Source organism: Coturnix japonica, chromosome 2, assembly GCF_054131305.1.
Source record: "Coturnix japonica strain WE chromosome 2, WE-NBRP24, whole genome shotgun sequence".
Taxonomy (NCBI): domain Eukaryota; kingdom Metazoa; phylum Chordata; class Aves; order Galliformes; family Phasianidae; genus Coturnix; species Coturnix japonica.
The window spans coordinates 68,100,257-68,121,269 of NC_140664.1; the positions used below are offsets into that span (position 1 = coordinate 68,100,257).

At 39.1% G+C, this 21,013-nt stretch overlaps 1 protein-coding gene across 7 annotated transcripts in view; it reads left to right on the forward strand.

The window, feature by feature from the left end:
* KIAA0319 (KIAA0319 ortholog) overlaps positions 1 to 21,013 on the forward strand; it is a 41,393-nt gene that overhangs the window by 13,728 nt on the left and 6,652 nt on the right. For 2 of the 7 annotated variants that reach the window (XR_014942724.1, XR_014942725.1), the window contains exons 4-19: positions 1,456 to 1,639; positions 2,991 to 3,089; positions 3,777 to 3,874; positions 4,236 to 4,323; positions 4,807 to 4,899; positions 6,132 to 6,264; positions 8,064 to 8,292; positions 9,129 to 9,252; positions 10,971 to 11,103; positions 11,993 to 12,141; positions 13,056 to 13,207; positions 13,870 to 14,024; positions 15,334 to 15,493; positions 16,952 to 17,094; positions 18,240 to 18,362; positions 20,779 to 20,869. Coding sequence is in view for 3 of the 7 variants with exons in the window: in XM_015854769.3 (XP_015710255.2) it covers positions 1,456 to 1,639; positions 2,991 to 3,089; positions 3,777 to 3,874; positions 4,236 to 4,323; positions 4,807 to 4,899; positions 6,132 to 6,264; positions 8,064 to 8,292; positions 9,129 to 9,252; positions 10,971 to 11,103; positions 11,993 to 12,141; positions 13,056 to 13,207; positions 13,870 to 14,008; positions 15,334 to 15,493; positions 16,952 to 17,094; positions 18,240 to 18,362; positions 20,779 to 20,869 (2,138 nt within the window). In the remaining 4 variants the exon portion in view is untranslated. Of the gene's footprint in view, positions 1 to 1,455; positions 1,640 to 2,990; positions 3,090 to 3,776; positions 3,875 to 4,235; positions 4,324 to 4,806; positions 4,900 to 6,131; positions 6,265 to 8,063; positions 8,293 to 9,128; positions 9,253 to 10,970; positions 11,104 to 11,992; positions 12,142 to 13,055; positions 13,208 to 13,869; positions 14,025 to 15,333; positions 15,494 to 16,951; positions 17,095 to 18,239; positions 18,363 to 20,778; positions 20,870 to 21,013 lie in introns of those variants that run through there. The other 5 variants (XR_014942722.1, XR_014942723.1, XM_015854769.3 and 2 more) reach the window with 3 other exon arrangements.

Genomic DNA, 21,013 nt, shown 5'->3' on the forward strand with positions numbered 1-21,013 from the left:
ATGCCAATTTTTTTTTTTTTTTGCTGTTACTGTAAGGAAGAAAAAGATAAGAAGGCAACTGAGATTCTTGGAGGGAAGGATTGAAATGGCAGAAGTGTGTGTGTGGAAAACTGCAAGTTTATTAAGATTTGAGAGAGTCTAGCTGAGACACCATCACAGCCTAGAAGTGGGAATAGATGATCTCCAAAGGTCCTTTCTTACCTTTGCCATTCTATGATATGAGTGTGCATTTTACCAACCTACTTAATCCTATGCTTTGATAGTAGATTAGGTATAAGTGATAACAGTATTTCATGGAATTGTAGGGGCTGGGCAGAACCTCTAGAGATCAAGTCCAGCCCCCCTTACAAAGCAGGCTCTCTACAGCAGGCTGCACAGATAGGCATCCAGGCAGGTCTTGAATATTTCCAGAGAGGGAGAATCCACAAGCCCCCTGGGCAGCCTGTTCCAGTGCTCCATCACCCTTAACTGTGAAAAAGTTCCTTTGCATATTGGTGCAGAACTTCTTGTGCTTCAGTTTATGGCCACTTCCACTTGTCCTGACCCCACAGACCACTGAAAAGAGGTTGGCCATGTCCCTTTGTCTCCCACACTTAAGAAATTTATAAACATTAATCAGATCCCCTCTGAGTCTTCTGAAGGCTGCACAGACACAGTTCACTCAGCATTTCCTTACTGGGGAGATGTTCCAGGCTATTTATCATCTTTGTGGCCCTCCACTGGACTCTCTTTAGGAAATCCCTGTCTTTTTTGTACCGGGGAGCCCACAACTGGATTCAGTACTCCAAGTGAGACTTGACCAGGGCAGAGCAGAGGGGGAGGATCACCTCCCTCGACCTGCTGGCCATGCTCCTTTTAATGCACCACAGGTATTTGCTGCCTTTGTGTGCCACACACAATAGCCATAATAGGGAAAATGTTTTCATCTAGATGTAAGGTTAGAAGTAAGACTTGGTGGGAGAGAGTAAGGAAAATATACTGCCCCATTCAGACCGTGTCTTTGAAAGGTGATGGGGCCTGAGAGAAGGAAGGGGTGATGGGAAAAGCTAACACAGTGCTTGGTTACTCCTGTGTAACTTGCTATGTCTTTCACTGCAGTTTTGGATCACTTACAAGGGTGGTGGGTGAGAAGAACATTACTGCTTGTTGACTGAAGTGGGAGATTTAGGGCACTTCATTAGAAGTGAGTAAAGGGGGGAAAAAAGTGTGAATATCCGGTCCTTTTCTGAAACTTGGGAAAAAGGTTAGCATTTCCTACAAAGACTGATGTGGGGGCGGGGGGGGGGGGACGACACAAACACTCCTTTGATAGATATTCTTTATGAATAAAACCTCCTGGCTACATGAATCAGTAGGTGAACCCCACATGCTCTTTCAAGAGCAGCATACCTGTAAATCTGTAAAGATAAAGAATGACATATTTAAGCCATTGTTTCCCTGTAATTCATTTTTCAGGTTTCTCCTTATTCTCCTCCATCAGACAAACTGGAAATCTCCCCAGATGTGTCAGACAAAGCCCAGACTCCTACCGTGGCACCAGACAGTGTCACTGAACATGGAATCATGCTTATTCCCAGTAATACTGTGCCATCTGAACCCTTGCAGCAATTTACACCTCCTGCTACTGCTGCCAGAGCAGGTAATATTTCAACATAGCTGGAGATCTGAGGGCCTGCTGGACAGGAGACAAGGAGGACTTTAATACTGTCAGGCTTGCATCTTTTTCTTAGTTATGAATTCTGTTCAAATGCAGCCTCATTCCACCTTAAGCATGAAGTCCTGCACTAACACTGGAAACTCCATCCCCTTTAGCTGGTGACTTCTGTAGCAAAATTCTGATTCAAGCATGACATCAGTAGGAAATTATAACTCAAGCAAATACAGCAAAAAGCAAAGATTATGAGCATTTCCTTAATGAGTGAATTTTTATACTGGTGAGAAATACCTAAGACTTTTCTGGGGTTTCACAACAGTCTCTTCTAGCCATACTGTTGTTTTTGTGTGGCTTCAGAATACTGTTCTTTCTCAGAAACTCTTTCAGTAGGACTCCCACCATGTATAGCTGTCAGATATCATGCAGGGACGCAGGTGGGACTTGAGGAAGCTCAGCCCTTAACAGGGGAGAACGCGTCCATCCTGAAAAAAATGTGGTTTTTTATGACTTCAGAGCTGTAAGAAGGCTTTTAAGACGTCCAGCTACCAAGCAAAATGTTCTTATTTTGAAAAAGATGCCTTTAACTGCTCTGCTGTCGGTACCTGTGTTAAATTCTATGTGCATGTTAGTGTATCTCCTTTATTCTGGCAAGTTTCTCCCCTTCCTTTGGATCCTGGCAAAGGGCTAAAAGGGCCACAAGAATCAGTGAAGCACAGATGTATGTTCTTCTGTACTTCTGAGGGATACATAGAGCTAAGCACTTTGCTTCCTGATAGAATGGGTCTGATTTGGGACATTCCTGGCACCTTCTGCCCGAACCTGGCTAGCAGGATGCAGTCCTACTAGCCAGATAGCAGTAGGAGGTAATGAAAAGAGGTGAGCTGCAAGAGGGTTCTTCTCCAAGGCTATGAATAGTCATTACCATTGAAGGTTAACAGGGCAGCTAATCCTTCACAGGAGGGGGCTAAAGAATATTCAGAAAAGGTGCTCCGTATAAGATACAGTCTCTCCTTCTCTTTTGGTTATCACCCTCATATAGCCATTTTATTCTCATCTCATATGGAGGTTCAAAGATTTTAGAAGTGCAAACTTCCACTCTTCTGATGGCTAAGTCAAAGAAGAAGAAAAACTTTCTGGAATAGCTCAATGAAAATTGAAGTAGCCATAGTCATGATTATAATTATTATAAGTATTTCTTGGTTATGCAGTGGGGAAACTTTTAATTTAATTATCTTTGCCTAATTGTCAAATTCTGCTTAATCTGATACAAATAATGAAGATGCTAGATCAGTACTTGTCCTGTCTTTTAAAACATAATATTCTATCTTACGTACAGTAAAAGAACTTATTGTATCTGCTGGAGATAACATTGAGGTGATGCTACCCAAAAATGAGGTTGAACTGAATGCTTTTGTTGTCCCACCACCACCAACAGGTGAGTTAAATGGCCCTCCCATACAGGACATGTTCACACTACCAACTTGTAAATGCAGCTGATGCAGCTGAGTCCTGAGTTATGTAGCTATGTGATCATCGGCATTTAAGGAGATGATGTCTTTCTTGTCTCCTCCTTCTACTTTTTTTTTTTTTTTTTTTTTTTGTGAATCCAACTGTTGAGGGCATTTCCTTCTTTGAATTTCACACATTTTGAAATGGCTTGTATTTTTCAGAATCTAAATTCATTAGCAAATGATTCAACAAAAAGTCTGGGATTTCTACGTAAGGATTATGTTGCCCTTGTTATAGCATCTTGCTGTTAAGCAGAAAGGGGAAATAAAAGTAGATTCTGAATACATTGACCTTAAAACCACCAGACTGTGAGCTACAGTAGTGAAGAATACATATTTCATATGTAGCCATGTAAAATGCTTTTGCTTCATGTGAAGATGGATTTTAAAGTTATTTAACAAGACTGTTACTGTTGCTTATTTTATCAAATTACAGCATACTCTAGAAGTATAACTTGTATTTGTAACACTTCCTTTTTCTGTCTGAAACAGCAGCACTCATGATTTCCTGTTATAACATTTTTATCTGACTGGCAGTGAACTTGATTTCTTTGTTTCCTGGACTTACTTGGACAGGAAAACTGATTATTCTTTTGTTGTGTTATTGTGCTAAGAAACATCGTACAACTATGAATGGAGATTAATTAGTCACCCTGCTGATTATGGTGGTGAAATGGAGCGCAGGTACACCCAGACACTGAAGCTCTCTCATGTAAGTGAACCAAAAGCTCAAGCTTATTTAGTTTGTTCAGTTCTTTTACAGGAATTTAACCTATGATGAAGGGTGCCTTTAGTTGAGGAATTCAAATTACTACAAGTTTTTTCTCACTTGCATGTATCACCAGCTCCTTTGTAGACCTTAAGGAATGTGTTCTTCAGGGTGCTCTCACAGTTTTCTAAGATAGAGTAAAAATTCCTCAGTGTTGGCTTTGTGTTCCTCACCTCTAAACAGTAACCAGCGTTTCTTCTGTATGGGTTCTTTATGGGTTCCATGTTTAAAGCATGGCTGGCAGATTGTATGCATATTGCATCTGTATATTTCACCATGTAACTGGATTTGTTCTGTGTCTCAGTTGTCGGTGGGACTTTACGCCTTCAAAGTGACAGTTTCTGGTGAAAATGCCTTTGGCGAAGGTTTTGTAAATGTCACTGTCAAACCAGGTAACCAGTTGACTAAAATAATTTCTTCAACACAAGTGGTAATACAACATGCTTGTGTAACAGTCTGTCTTCCAAGGGTATTGAGAAGTTCAGTTATGCAGAGATGTATTTCATGTCTTTGTGTCTTTAAAGCATTTTAAGTAAGTGTAGCCAAGGATCTTGCCTAGCATGTACAAGGCCTGAGGTAGTATTATGACACCTTCTGTGGTCCCCTTTTCTGCTACAAGGATCAGACACTAGATGCTCAACTGGCTGTAGCTGCAAGATACAGTGCACTGGTCTTCCCTGAATTATACCAAATGGAAGGGGCTGCAGCAGAAGACTGCTGCTCTTCAGTCACCATTTCTATCCCTTGGACAGCAGATGCTGCAGAGCTGTCATTTTTAGGTTTATATTACTGGGGGCTATTGATTAGTAGAGTTACCAGATTATCCTGGTTGCCCAGGTCCTCACAGTTTTTTTTCATTCCTGTCTTCCTCGCAGCAATCAGAATTAACCAGCCTCCTGTTGCTGTTGCTTCTCCCAAAGTACAAGAAGTTTCTTTACCTACAACTTCTACCTTCATTGATGGCAGTCGTATGTAATTGCTTACACCCTGTATTTTTAATACAGTTAAAATACTGTTTATCAATGCCATGTAGAATTCTTTGTTTTCATTCAATGCACATACGTTCCCTGAGTCATTCTCCGTGTTGGGAATTTGAGTGTGGTTATAAGTGGTTTTTAAAAAGGATGAGTTAATTAAGTGTATAAGATTAAATGATATTTGTTCTAGAGTGAACTGTACTTGGAAGACTTTCAGTTTCTGATGTTTTTAGTTACAGAAGACATGATTGCTTGACTTTACGTGTTTGTGGAAATACAGTCGGCACATCAAGACTATAGTAGTAAAATGCAGCCTTCTACTTGTGAACTGAGGTAGTGTGTGGCCTTAGAGGCTCTTTATGTCCTGCCTGTTACAGGCCTCTGTGCCAGTCTGGGTTCATGATAGAGAGATGACATGCCATTTTGATTACTGCTCCTCTTGAGTTTGTTTTAAAGTTAAGCAAAGGTTTGTTTTTATATTTACTAAGAACAAACAGGCTGTAGAATGTCATGGAATGCATCTGGAGCACTGCGTCTAGGTCTGGGGCCCCCAACTCAAGGAAGTAGTAAAGCTTATGAACTGAGTCCACAGGTGAGCCACAAAGTTGATCAGAGGGCTGCAGCACTTCTATGAAGACAGGCTAAAGGAGCTTTGTTTGTTTGGACTGGAGAAGAGAAAGCTCTGAGGAGGCCTCATTGTGGCATTCCAGTATTTAAAGGGAGATTATAAACAGAAAGGAAATAAACTTTATACACAGATAGATAGCGACAGAACAAGGGGGATAGTTTTAAACTAAAGGAAGGGAGATGTAGATTAGGTGTCAGGGAGAAGTCTTTTTACTGAGAGAGTGGTGAGGTGCTGGAACAGGCTGCCCGGTGAGGTTGTGGATGCCCCATCCCTGGAGATGTTCAAGGCCAGGCTGGATGGAGTTGAACTGATCTAGTGCTTGATCTAGCAGTTGTCAACCCTGCCTGTGGCAGGGGTTTAGAACTAAGTGATCATTGAGCCATTTTGTGGTTCTGTGATTCACGCACTGAGAGGCTGGCTGAGATTGACTTTACTTTTGTTTATGGTAAAGTATTCAAAAAGTAACTCATCATCTGGTTTAATAGCTATGGCACACAAACTGTAGAAAAACAGGGATGAGTGCATGAGAGACTTAAGTATTCATACAGGCTGAAGTTACACAAGGTACTGACACATTTTTCTTTAATTCATGTAGAAAGTACAGATGATATGAAGATCGTGAGTTACCATTGGGAGGAAATTAAAGGTCCTTTGCGGAAGCAGAAAGCATCTGCTGACACACCTGTCTTGCATTTGTCTAACCTTGTTCTTGGAAATTACACTTTCAGGTACACCTGCATGGATGATTTCCTTTTGAGTTTCAGGCATTTCTGTGATGTCAGCTAGATGTTTGTTGGCTTTCTGTTGTTGTTGTTATTGTTCGTTTTTCTTTTATATGCTGTTTGTCTTCATTTTGCATGATGAAGGAACACGGGGACCAGTTCCATTAAGAAGTGCTTTCAGTGATTTTGTGACACTGCTATAATGATGCACTGGAGCACAAACCTATGCAAATCAATGCATCAGAACTTAAATAACCTCCCACTTCCTGTCATAATAACTGAAGAGAATATCTATATCTATATCTATATCTATATATATCAGCTTAGAAGATGGCAAATGTCCAGAGATGAGACTAAAGTCGGGATGTATGTCACCCTGAATAGTGGTGACAGACAGAACAGTACTGATCCTTGCATAGTTCTGTGGTGTACTGTCTTTAGGAGAGTTACACTTTTCTTCCTAAAGGCCTTTGCCTTGCTGCTGTTTTCTTCCAGTTAATCGTTGCTGGCAGTGGATTCTGGCCAGACAATAAAAACAATGTTTATAGTCCTTGGTGTTTTAATTAAAATCAGAGATCATTTCCTGTACATTTTAATTTAACACCTTGTCCTGGACTTGTGCATTTTTCATTGAATCACTCTTGGCTGTCAGTGGGTTACAGCCTGTAGGTCAGTATGTCCCATGTCAGTGTAGCATCGGCAGAATGTTGAAGCCTGTTGATGACCAGTATATGGCATACATTAAACATGGCCCTTTGCATAAGCATCACCAAAAATTACTTCAGCTTCAGTTCTTTGTTCTTTAATTGTTCCATATTTTACAGTGGCAGAAGATTATTATGATTTTCTTTTCCTCTGTTAGAAAGGATAGAGCCCACTTACATACATTGCTTTTAAGCATGCTCTGAACACAAGGGAATTAAGAAATGAGTTTTCCTGCGTGTCTCTGGGAGAAGCTGAGGTACTTGAACAATAAAGCAGCCTGTTGAAGCTCACAAGAAATTAGCTGGAAGGTACTCCTAACTGCAGAGGTATGCAGTTGCTAATGGCAAGATCAGTAAGCATTATTGTTCTCTCGTGGGGAAGACTTCAACAGTGGCTCCCTTCCATGTTGTTGACTGTATGTAGCAGTCACAAAAGGGGTCAATTGAAGATGTTCCTACAATGTGAAGAGCAGTCTGCCATCACTTTCAGGTGTCATGTTTTTAGATAATTTGCCATTGTATTTATTAAGGGCACTAATGACTGTTGAAAGCCTATGTTACATTTTGTTTTGTGACTTGAGATTTCCTTATAGAATCAGAGCTGATAGTATTAGTATTTATTAGTATTAGTAGCAGTTCGTTTAAGAAATTAAAAGTTACGAGTTGTTGCTGTGCTATGATAAGACAGAGATTCTGAGTATCCACAGTAGTTTTGGGTGCAGGGATTGTTCTGCTGTAGCAGATGAATTAAGTCACTGTTTTTCACTGAGTCCATTTTTAAAGAATTTGTAGCAAAATCTCTGCAAATGGATGGAGTTGCCATTGACTGCATGGAGGAGGTTTCATCTGGGATCCAGAATAGATATGCATTTTTAAAGAAAAACAGCTTGCAAGCTGTGATTGAAAGAAGTCTTCTGAGTTTCTTTCCACCTTAGTTGAAGGCTATGTCTTTCTGCAACACAAGTTCATAAAAGTTAAATCAGTGGCTCTGTTTAGGTAGTGATTTTGTTCTCTGAGTGACAGCAAAATGGGAATCTTTGGCTTCTGACTTGTCAGCAGTCTGATCTAACAAATTCCCAGTCTTGCTTTTTTCTACTGTAGACTCACTGTGATTGATTCAGATGGAGCAGCCAACTCCACAATTGCATCTCTGAGTGTCAACAAACCAGTGGATTATCCACCTATTGCGAATGCAGGACCTAATCAGGCAGTTACTTTGCCCCAAAATTTCATCACATTGAATGGAAACCAGAGCAGTGATGACCATGAAATTGTCAGCTATGAGTGGTCACTCAGTCCCAGAAGCAAAGACAAGGTTGTAGCAATGCAGGTATGTCTGTTTCTCCTTGTGTAGTATTAGGAAGTTCTTTTGTCCTTTGTTCATCTTCCTCAAAACAGGAGGACTCAAACAAGAACTTGCTATTCTGAGTGAAAACTTACAAGACTTTGGTCAATTTCTTGCTGACACTCTGGTGTGGGTTTGCGTTTTTTTTTTTTTTTTTTTGTCATTCAACCTTAATAAAACACAGGTTTCATATGAATGCTAATTGATTTTATTCTTGTTTTTTATGTCTACATATTTATTTTATCTTTTGCTATTTAAATCTGAGAACTCAAATCAATGCAAATACAATTTCAGTTCACCTGCACTCACTAAGGTGCAGGTTCTTGTAGCTGTTTAGATTAATAGAGTAATTAATATAAAGATTCCAGTTGAACTTCAGAAGCCATTTTTATGAGAGATGTGAACTCTCTGTGTAAAAAAGGTAAATACTTTAGGCTTTCCAAACTGGAAAGAGACTGCTTTGTATAGATAATTTTAGAAAATAAGATATGTTGTTGACAGCATATATTGTAGGGGTAATTATGAAACTGTGAAAGGTCTGAATAACTTCTTTCTGCTGCAAATAATGCAGGAATTATACTAAAAATTAAGAAATTAAGATATGATGTTGATAAATATATCTCTGGATTGATAGACAGTTGCACTACTGAATATATATCTGTGCATAAAATTTTAAGTATCCTTTTTGTCTGCAAGGTGCTTTTGCTCGAATCATGTACTTATTTTGAATTAAAATACATTTTACTTTTTCTCCACATATGCTCTCTTAATATATTTTTGTAGTGAATGCTTTTTCTCCTCTCTCTCTCACTGCCATGTAGGGAGTGCGGACTCCATACCTCCAGCTATCTGCAATGCAGGAAGGAGATTATACCTTTCAGCTTACAGTCACAGATTCAGCAAGGCAGCAGTCCACTGCTGAGGTCACTCTGATAGTACAGCCTGGTAAGCTGACTGACTGCAGGCACATCTGGGTCCTTCAGGATGGACCAGCCTGAATGCCTTAGTGCTGTCATCAGTTGTCTCATCTCTCCATATTGCACCATTCAGGTGTCAGTCTGAACATCTGGTGTGCCTGCATCAAGGACTCTTTCACCTCTGTTTTCTATCAAAACAAACAGTAAAAACAAGTGCAGAATTCCAGGAAATCCAGTCAGTGATCCTGAAGGCTCCCGCTGGCCTGATTATATAAGGCACTATGCACAGGCATGTTTCAGTGTACTTTTAAAAACTAAAATGTAGCTTTCAGTTTAATACCCTGCTAAGCTATTCACGGTGTCAATCGGTGATTTGCTCAATTCCTTACTGTTGTGCAGTTCTTCAAGAATCCTGATGTGATCTGAATTCTCACCAGAACTCTTTTGCTAGAAGAAAAAAATGTCAAGCAGGGAGTTTCAAAAGCTGCTTCTTTCACATGGTTGATTAGATTTAGGAGCTGAGTGATGAGTAGATGCAAATGCAGCAGACCTACAAAGTATTTGGTTTTTTCCAATTTTTTGATAGTATGTTTGCATATTGCAGGTTCTTACATCTGAAGTGGACATTTCCTCTTATCTGAACGTCTCATATTACACTATAGAGCAATGTTATGGCTCCCTCGTTTTGCTCATTCTACAGCTGCTTCTAGAACCATAGAATGCATTGGGTTGGAAGGGATATTAAAGATTCTGTAGTTCCACCACCCATGCCGTGGTCCAGGATGCTTCCCACTAGGCCAAATCTTCATTGAAACTAGCCTTGAACACCTCCAGGAGTGGGACATCCACAGCTTCTCTGGGCAACCTCTTCCTGTGCTTCACCACTCTCTGAGTAAAGAATTTCCTCTTAAATGTCAATGATGCTTTTTAGGGAAATTTTGCAGTGGGCATTTACCGAAGAAACCAGGAATGTGAGTTGCAAGTACAGCAGGTGATGGTGCATTTTATATTGGTGACAGTGTTGAAGTGGGAAGGAACTATTGCTGAATTCAGGTTAAAATGGAAAGCAAAGAGCTTGCTGTGGAATTTGACTTGTTGCAGAGCTGTTTTCTCCCAGCAAGTACTTTTTACTGGTTTGTGCATGTTATATTCAATCCCTAGGAAGATGGTAGAACAGCTAATCCTAAAAACCATTTCCAGGGACAAGAAGAACAAGTAAATCATCAGGGCAGTTAGCTCAGGTTCACCAAGAAGTAATGGCTAATCAACCAGATAAGCTTTTATTATCAAATCACCAACCTGGTAGATAGATGAGGGGAGAGCAGAAGATCTTATTGGCATATATGCCCAAAGGGATGTAGCAGAACAGACGGAATCATACTGCATCCAGTGTCAAGACAGTGGGCATAAACTGGAACATAAGAGGTTCCTTCTGAATACGTGGAACACCGGTGTGCTGTGTGGGTGATGGAGCACTGGTGCAGGTTGTCTAAACCGGCTGTGGAGTCTCTTCTTGGAGATCTTCAAAAGCATCCTGCTCTGGGTTTCCCTGCTTGAGCAGAAGTTGGCCCAGATGAACCCAGAGATCCCTTCCAACTTCAACCATTGTGTGGGTCTCTGATTCTCTGGTTCACGCTTTTGAGCCACATGGAAGGCTCCTAATTATATATTGTTTGTAAAATCTGATTGACAGTCTTTGTTAGTGACTAACCAGCAAATGTGATACACTGAATCTTATTTTTACAGAAAATAACAGTCCTCCAGTAGCAGTGGCTGGCCCTGACAAGGAATTGACATTCCCAGTAGAAAGTACTACACTGGATGGAAGCAGAAGCCAGGATGACCAAGGCATAGTCCTTTATCATTGGGAAAATATCAGGTAATCAGGTATCTAAGAGGATGTATTACTCATGTGCAGTTTAGAGGGGAAAAAAGGAGGGAGAGAAAAAAAGTGAAATTACTTTAGTTCTAGAGCCTCTTAGTACTGTTGGGTGAAGCAGTGTTTGAAAACTACTTTGAGAGTTTTCCTTCTTAGGTGGTAATAGGATGAGCAATAAGAATTTAAAATTCATTTTGCCCTACTTATGTTTTATTCTGTGACATTTTGAAACCTACAGTCGCTAAGTTGTTTTATGAGGGAATTACAGGAACTCTCTTATCTTCCATTAAGGAAGGCAATAGGCTTAGGTATTCACCTGTAATGTGTAGTCTTTCCTGTCATTGCTTTCATAGTCTCTTCTGTTTGCTGGATAGCAAAGGAAAAATACAATCTGTTTAGTCAGAGCTTTCATTAGAAATGACTGAAGCACTCTTGAATAGTGATTAAAAATGCTGTAGAGATGCTTTTAATTGTATGCTCAAATGCAAAGCTAATTGATCCTTAATAAAAAAGCAAAGGTATTAGTTTGTGCATCTGTCCTATCCACAGTACAGAAATAAATTTGTTGGCACTGAGTATATGTTCTAAGTGGCTTTTAGGCCAGCAGCATTTGCATATGCTCCCATAAAATAGTACAGCAAGGAGTTTGAACTGGGGTGCATTGTCTGCTCTTCTGGTGATAGTATATGTGTAGCTTGAATGTTTGAATGTCTTGAAAAAGATGCAATTATGAACTCTCTAAACTTGTTGTCATAATTTCTTCATTATCAATGCTTGTAGGAGTGGTAGAACCCCAATATCCTTAACAGCAAATGATGTTTAGTGATGCTGATTTGAGAGAATTTTGTCTGGCTTTAACAAATTATTTTTATGAGATTTTTTGTTTCAGTGGACCAAGCTACGTGCAGATGGAAAATGGTGACAAAGCAATAGCAACCGTGTCTGGTCTTCAGGTTGGCACCTATCGCTTCAGACTAACAGTAAAAGACCAGCAGGGGTTAAGCAATGCATGTATGCTGTCTATTACTGTGAAGGAAGGTAAGACTCATTGCTGCTGCTTAGGATGTAGTAGGCAACTTGCCAGTTAGTTTAGTCACTGACATCCTAAAGAATCTCAGATCAGGAACAGATAATGTATTTGTTGTCATCTTTCAATGGAATCAAGAAGAGTAACTGCCGTTTTGTAGTAAAGGAGTATTGCAAGTAACAGCTAAAATCACTTCCTGCTTTTTCTTCTTTCTCTGCCCCCCACCACACCTTCTCTCTCCCCCCTTCTCCAGCTAATAATCAGACCAGTGAGACATTTCATTCATCATTGCAGCTTTCCAGAACTCTGTCTTATCAGTTGTGTTCTACACAGAAGTCAGTGATGTCTGGCTTCTGGAAAGAAAATGTTTTCATGCTTCTCTGGTGATTTTTGCCATACTCACAGTTCATGTTATAATTTCAGTGCTAGCAGTGAACAAAAAGTATTCAGGATCTGTAGTTACTATTGGATATGCTTTGCTTAAATAAAGATATGAAAAAGTAAGATTTCACACAAGCTTCTATTATGAGCAAAGAGCAATGGTTTCTCGAGAAGATAAGAGCCCAGCATAGTGCTCTCATGCTGGGCTGTGTTTTTAAGGCAGGTAGAAAACTTCTACTTGACTAAGGTGATCAGATGCAGAAGTTATTGTGGGGCTACAAATATAGTACCTCACAGTGCTTTAAAATGTATTTTTGAATTATATTTCTTGTCAGTATTCTCCTCAGGGTGCAGATCTGCTATTGTCAGGTTACTGTAATTCCAGAGCCAAATTCTGTACACCTGTCCCTTTGATATGAGATTCTCTTGTTAGTTCCTGTAATCATCAGGGTAGAGAACTGAAGTGTGGGTATATTGGCAATGGTATGTCACATCTTGCACAATTTGAAAGAAAATTCTTCTCCTCCACTGCTTTTATGGCTAGAAAACAACAGTCCACCCCGGGCACATGCTGGTGGGAAGCATGTTCTTGTACTTCCCAATAACTCTGTTACCTTGGATGGCTCAAAATCTGCTGATGACCAAGGGATTGTGTCATATTTGTGGATTCGGGATGGTCAAAGCCCAGCAGCTGGGGTAAGTTTTTTGAAGGTTTTAACTGGATTTAAATTCAGCTCTTATGTATGTTGCTTCATTGCAGAAGGGCAAACCAGTATGACTCATGAGATATAATAAAGGAATGCTGTCTGCATCTGGTTTATCACCTCAGCTCTCTCTAATGCTTTGGTTCAACTAGCTTGTGTCATTTCAGTAGTGCAAATTGGTAAGAACTGAGAGAAAGTAAAATGATAGCAGAGCTTCTAGAAGCAGTTCACATAAGTATATGAGAAGGACTGGAGAGATTTAAGTTACAGCTGGCAGAAAAGTTGTAAATTCATTACCTTCAAGCAGGGGAAATAATATATTAGAAAGCATAACTATTGATACTAGAGTAAAATTGAGAAATAATAATGTGAATGTCTCAGGTTTTCAGGTGGATGAGGACTTGAGGATGTCAGCTGTTCTATCTGAGGTGTTTTTTATTTTGTTGTTTTAATGAAAAGAATCTGTACTGTGTGCGAAGATCCTTATTAACTCCCACTTCCAAACTTGCATTATTCTGCTATGAATTGTGGATAGGTCACATTTGTCCTAAAAGCCAAAGCAAGAACTCACACTGTCGTATCAAATACCTGAGTTGATATTCATATCTGCAATTTTATCTGAGGGTATAACCATCCTGGTACCTGTTTTTGCAGGATGTGATCCATGGCTCAGACCATGAAGCAGTATTGCAGCTAACTAATCTGGTGGAAGGAATCTATATTTTTCACTTGAAAGTGACAGATGCCAAAGGAGATTCAGATATTGACTCTGCTACTGTTGAAGTGCGGCCTGGTATGACAATTAAAAGGTCATCGATACGTTGTGAATACCTCATCTTTGTTCTCCTTTTCTTTTCTTCCAGTGTTGACAAGATTTTGTTAGGCTAAAACACAAATAAGTCTCCCTTCCTACCATCTTATTGCACTTATTTCAGTTGCATAGTATGTGTTGAACAAGACTTGTCAGAGTTCTTTCCCACCAGTTGCGACATTGCTGTTCTAGATAGATAAATATATGAAAATTATACATCTTACTGCCTTAGCTTCAGCTGAGACAGAATTGCTTTATTCAGAGTGTCTGCTGTGATGCTGTGTTTTGGTTCTAGGAGAAAAACAACAATAACACACAACAGTGTTTATAGTTGCCTGCTAAGTCAAGGCTGTTCACAGCAAAGGGTCCAAGGAGCTGGGAGGAAATAGAATTAGGACAGCCAAAGGGATATTCCATACTGTATGACATCAAGCAGAAATTTTGTAGAGGGTGGGACTACATCTTGTTCTCTTCCACTGCTCAGAGAGTGGTGGTGAACAATTGCTTGTGCATCACTTGTTATATACATTTATATATATATATATGTAGTCGTGACTATTTGGTGGTTATGTGATGGAAACTGTGAGTTGGGTTTTCAGGAAATTAACATGAGGCAGGTCTGTCAGATATCATGTTTGTCTTGTTCCTGGGCTATTATTTTATTTGTTCCTCACTTTATTATTGAATGCAGTCACATGATAATAGGCTCAAAAGTATCATTGCATGTCTGTGAGGCTTGTTTTGTATGCAAAACACTCTAGGAATGCAAATATTATTTGAATCTATGTCTCATTTTGAAGAGGAATATTTTTGGTATTTCCGAATCTGACTGTCCTCATTTAGGCTCATTCACTAAGTCTTGGATACTATCCTGTGAGTCTGTCTTTGCATTGCCTTTCCACATTGGTAGCCAGTAATAGATCACTAGCAGGGAAATTAAGAATTAGACTTACAAAGTGCTTAGCTCAGACCTTCATGTGGCAGCATTAAGGGAAACAGATGTTATTCTGCACAGAGATGTGGTAATGCTGAAATATATACTGAAGTGTTGTTGCTTTTTTTTTTTTTTCCCAAACTGATAAAAGGTGGATTCTTATCTTAGGACCTACCAGATTTATTTCAGAGGTAATGTGAAAAAGTAGGCTAAGTACTTATGTAGAAACACAAAAGGGGTGAGTTATAAGTGATGTTGGTCTTATGCAGGAAAATATAATATTGATAAGTAATTGTAATACCACATGTTGTCTTCATTCAATACTGAAATATTTTCCAGGCTTTGATAGCATATCATGTCCTTCTTCTGTTAGATCCCAAAAAGAGTGGTCTGGTGGAGCTGATTCTGCAAGTTGAGGTGGGACAGCTGAGCGAGCAGCAGAAGGACACACTGGTGAGACAACTAGCTGTATTGCTGAATGTCTTGGATTCAGATATCAAAGTTCAGAAGATACAAGCATTCTCAGATATAAGGTACAAAGATGCCCTGCTGTGCCAGGAAGATTTATGATTTTCATCAAGTCTTTCACAGCTCACAGTTAGTTGCAAAATAATGTAGAAAATGTTATCAAAGATGCTACAGTATGTACTTTAAGAAATGAGTTTCCTCTGTTGTTGTAGGAAGTTGATGAAATGAGCTCTCAGAGCTTGGTATTTAAATATTTTATTTTTAAAAAATCCTCTGTGTAGATTATCATTTTTATTCCCTTAATTATTTTTTATTCCATTCAAAGAATGTTCATGCAGGATTTCAGTGTCTCTGTTCCATGTAGATTTATTGTTTTTTTCCCAAGTGCTGCCTGGAATAAGATGGACAGACCTTCTCACGGTGAAGCAAGTACTGTATTTCAAAATAAGTCTTCAGCTATATCTGATCACGCTTACTTTGTTTTCCTCTTTTTTTTTCTCTCCAAGCTCATGATACTTTTAAGTACTTTATATTCATTTCCCCAGGTAGCTGATAACAAAAAATCCTTTTTCTTTTTTTCTTCCACAGAGAAATCAGCAGATTTTGCAGTATTTGGCATAGAATATCCTATTCCAAAGTAAATATGTTTTTTGTTTGGAGTAGAGGGGTGGAAGTGGCCACAGGCAGCATGATTGTTAAAAACCTGTTGACATCTTACTCTAAATTACTCCTTGTTAACTGCTTGGTGATTTAAAATCTGTTTTAGTATCTATTCACCTCTCTGAGAACCTCCTAACATTAAAAAAGGGAAAGAAAATCCATCATCTGTGGCTATACTACCTTCAAGTTCAGGTTGGATATTAGGAAAAATTTCTTTTAGAACAAATCGTGGGGTATTGGAACAGGATGCCCAGGAAAGCATTGGAAGTCACTATGTCTGGAGGTTTTCAAGAAAAGATAGATGTGGCGCTGCGTGACATGGCCATGGTATGTCCAGGTTAGCAGGCATGGTTGTGGTGGGTTGATGGTTGGATTATAAATGAACTTTAGTTTTCTTTTCCAGCCTTAATTATTCTATATTGAATACCTGCAGCTTCCAACTACTGCTTTTCAACTAAATACGTTCCCTGAAGCACATGATGTTGGGCGTGATCAATACTACCAACACTTCTTGAATTTTCTCTATTTCCTCTGACTGCTTTGGGATGCTTTGTGCTAGGTTCTAGACAAGTGAAGTGAAAGCAGACACTGAGTACATCCTTCTCTTAAAGTGAGCATTAGGAAGACTTTTCTTGTTCTCATTCTTCCTCTATGAAGAAACTGAAGAACCTGCTGGTGCTCAGAATAGAATACACTTGCCATGATATTTGGATAGAGCTGGTTGATGTATAGGCAGAGTTCCCTGATCTGTATTGGTAGTGACATTCACTTTTCAGAAACAAGCAAAATTGAAGGCTGTCAACTGAACACCTGACAAACATAATCTTAGACAGTAGTCCTAACCTGTACTGTTCTCTTTACAGCACTGCAATTGTGTTTTACGTGCAGAACGGGCATCCTTCCAAGGTGATCAAGGCATCAGATGTGTCTCGAGCTCTGCATGTGCAGCTTCTGAAAGAGAAGGCTGACTTTCTGCTTTATAAAGTCCTGCGGGTTGACACAGCTGGTATGTTTTCTATCTAGTGCCTGGGATTTTTCTTTCTGAAAGATGGTGTTGAGGATGATACTTAAAATGCATGCTCATATGTGTTAAACCAGTAATAGTTACTTGTGTTCTTTTAAAAGATTTGCTTTCGCTGCTGTTACAGATAAAGCCTTATCTGACATGGATTATGAAGACCGGCAAAATGAAGAGAAAGACTGATTACTCATAACATCTTTTGTAGGAAGATGAGCAAAGCTTACTATAGCTATACTAGAGAATGTTCCACATCTCTTCAGGGCTTTTAGTGTTCAGTAATAGGTGAATAATGCAAACTTTATCTTTCTGTAGCAGGCAAAATGGTCTGCTCATCACTGTGTTCATGTTGTCTTCTAATATTCTATTTGCATCATAAGTGGGCTGTAGGAAGTTTCGTGGTGGACTTTGCTTGAACTTCAAAACCTTACCTGACATCAAACTGTGCTAGTAACATGACCCCATTATGACTTCCTCCCTAATTTAAAAATCAGGAGATAACAATCCAAATACAAACAAAGTATGCAACTGTAGCACTAAAAATAGTCATAAATTCTATAGTAAATTGTAATTTTATTCATGTGTTGAGAAGGACTGTTGTTTTATTGTAAATACACTTGGATCATCAGAATGTATAGGTATCACTTGAAAATATGACTTAATGTTTTTCTTCACATAGCAGACCTGCCACTGTAAGTTTAAGAGGAATAACTTTATTTTATTCTGATGTGACTTATTGGTCTTGCAACAGATTCTAATGTAAGGATATGATATGTAAGTGCTCTGGGCTCAGATCCTGCGAGTCAGCTATGAAATACTGGAAGGCATTTTGGTGGTGTGATGCTTGTCTTACAATACCTGGTAACACTAGCATTCCTGAGATATCAGGTACTTTAAAAGTTCTTACAAATATGTCCTAAACAAAGGAGGAAGTCTGAATTCTACAATTCAGCTCATCATTACTTGTGGTTGGATGAATCTGTTCTCAACCTATTTAATACACAACATCAAAGGCAAGGGAAATAAATACCAGAATATTATGAATTAGATGCTTTACCACCAATCCAGTCTCACAGTAAGAGTGGCAAGTTGTCTATTTTATACAGCTAACTTATGTTTGTTTTTGTTCTTAGCGTGTCTTTTAAAATGCTCTGGGCATGGACATTGTGACCCTATTACAAAGCGCTGTATTTGCTACCAGCTGTGGATGGAAAACTTAATTAATCGTTATCTAAATGATGGCGAGAGTAACTGTGGTGAGTTTGAGTGTTACAGAATATATTCCAATGATCATTTTTCTTTTTTTGAGATTATTATTATTTGCTAACAAAATAGGATGTATATGCTGGAACATAGAATGTTCTCTTTATTGTCCAGCCTGCCAGTATCCTTCTATAGATAGAAGTATCTTCAGATTATTTGACTTGCGTCTTGAAATAATAAGGACTTATAAATAGCAGTCCTTTTTTTTAAGCAATTTAAATATTTTAGAAACAGAATATTAAAAGTATCAGAGAGTGGAAAGTATAAAAATTTTAACCATCAGGGAGAGATTTTGAGTAAATTTGGGGCTACGTGGCAGGTTTGTTTGATATTGTGTGTATTGCAAAACTGTGAGGTGCATTCATCAGATTTTTGCAAAGCTGAAAAGGAAAGCAACAGCTTACATTTTCTGAGTTATTGTTTGATGCTTCCATGCTAGAAGTGTGACCTGACCTAAGGAAAGCAAACACTGGTGTTCTGGACTAAGCAATATAGTCATCTATTAATCTTTAACTTCTTAAGCTGATTAATTGCGCTGTGGTTTTTTTCACTTTACGTGTTGCACCTGAGAAATACAATCTACTTTAATCATTTTAATCACGTCCGTATCCCTTGGCACACCTAACAAATCAAGTAAGCCAATTTAATATTACATAGGGACCTCCTATCTAAAGTAATGTCATGGTTTTGTAATTTTGCTATCAGTATTCCACATCATAATATCATGTAAAGCATGGATAATTTTACCCAATGTGCAGCTCACAGAAGATGACTACATATCCCAGAGAACATCACAGTCAGGGATAAGTTTAATTTAACTAAATAGGTATTTTACATAGTTTAAGAAAAACTGAACTTTTAGTACTCTGAAGACTTAAAGACATTTTGCTGAGCAATGCAGTAGCCTTCAAGTATCACAAAATCTTCTGGGCTGGAAGGGACCTCTGGGAATCATCAGGTCTAGCCTCCCTGCTGTATGATATGAAGTAGAGGCATGTAGTTGCCTGTGACCTTTTTTCAGATAATCTGAGACAGTTATTAGTCACTATCTGACATTAAGAAAGGAAAATCTTGCTCCATTCTGAAGATAAGGGCTCACTGGAAGACTCCCCAAAGAAAGAAGTGTCCCAGCTGGAGAGATATTTTCCTCTTTGCTACCAGCCCTTAAATAAGGCTAGAGAAGAGCCCAGGGTCCACCCCTTCCAGTCTCACGGGTGAATTGTCTGTACCTGTGCTCCCAGGACTGGCCATGCCTCTTTACTAGTTGCTCAGTCATTGATTGGTTCAGGCTGTGATCTAACAGTTCCCATACAGTACTAAGGCAGGTTACTTGGAGTAGGCTGCACAGGAAAGTGGCCAGGTGGGTTCTGGATACCTCCAGAGAAGGGGACTCTACAGCCTCTTTTGATGGCTGTTCTAGTGTTCTATCACCTTCACAATAAGGAAGTTCTTCCTTATATTTGTATGGAACTTCCTGTTTTGCAGTTTTTATCTGTTTCTTCTTGTTTTGTCACTGCCCATCACTGAAAAGTGTGTGGCCTCATCCATTTGACTCACGCACTTTAGATATTTTAAACAGCAGTGAGATCCCCTCTCAACCTTCTTCTCCAAGCTGAAAAGTCCCAGATATCTCCGCCTTTCCTTTTTGCTGTTGACATACTTGAAAAAGCCTTTCTTGCTGTTCCTGACCTCCTTTGATTTAATTCTAGGTGGGCCATAGTCATCTTCATTACATCTCTGCAGGCCCTAATAGTATTCCTGTATTGCCTTTGAGTTTTTCCACGACTTCCTTGCTCATCCATGGAGGTCTCCTTCCACTTTTGCTTGATTTCTTACTCTTAGGGATACACTAGTCTTGACCTTGGGAGAAGCGGTGCATAAATGTCAACCCAAAAATAATGATGTAGAAATTAATAGGAGGCACATGGCATTTGCTACAAGGCATAAAGTAACTGTGGACAAAGTGTCTGTTAGTAGTGGTTGGTAATTGATCAACCAAATATTGAAAAATTGAAATATGCAAGCAGAAGGATTTGTTGATGATCAGTTGTTCTCTTAAAGCATTGCTAAAATGCCAGACATAGGGTACAACTATGTTAGAATTAGAGAACTAGATAAGAGAATTAGGACTGAGATGGTTATATTATCCTCTTGAATTCCATGCTTTTATGTGCATTTTGGCTATTTTGTGATAGTAAAAGGGGTGGGGTGGAGGAAGGGTTTTGAAAACACACATTTTCAGTTTGGAACTTTAAGAATATATTCTTCTGAGATGACATGAAGGTGCTAATTTCTCCTATAATCCAGTTGGCACCTCCCATTGCTCAGGATTAATAGAAATTAATAGAAAAGTATTAGAAATTATCCTACACATATTTCTTTACAAAGCACTGTTATTTCTTTTTTCAGAGTGGAGTATACTCTATGTGACTCTGTCTGCTTTTATTACAATTGTGGTCATGATAGGGCTTGCCTGGTTCTGCATCTGCTGCTGCAAAAGGTATATGGATTTGTGTTTCTTTTTAGTTGGGGTATGAGCAACAACTGCACACAGCTGCCATATTTTAGTCCAGTCCTTAGCACTAAACCACTCTGCTCCTTACAAACAAAGCTTCCTCTAGTAGTTTCTGTGTGTGTGTATGTA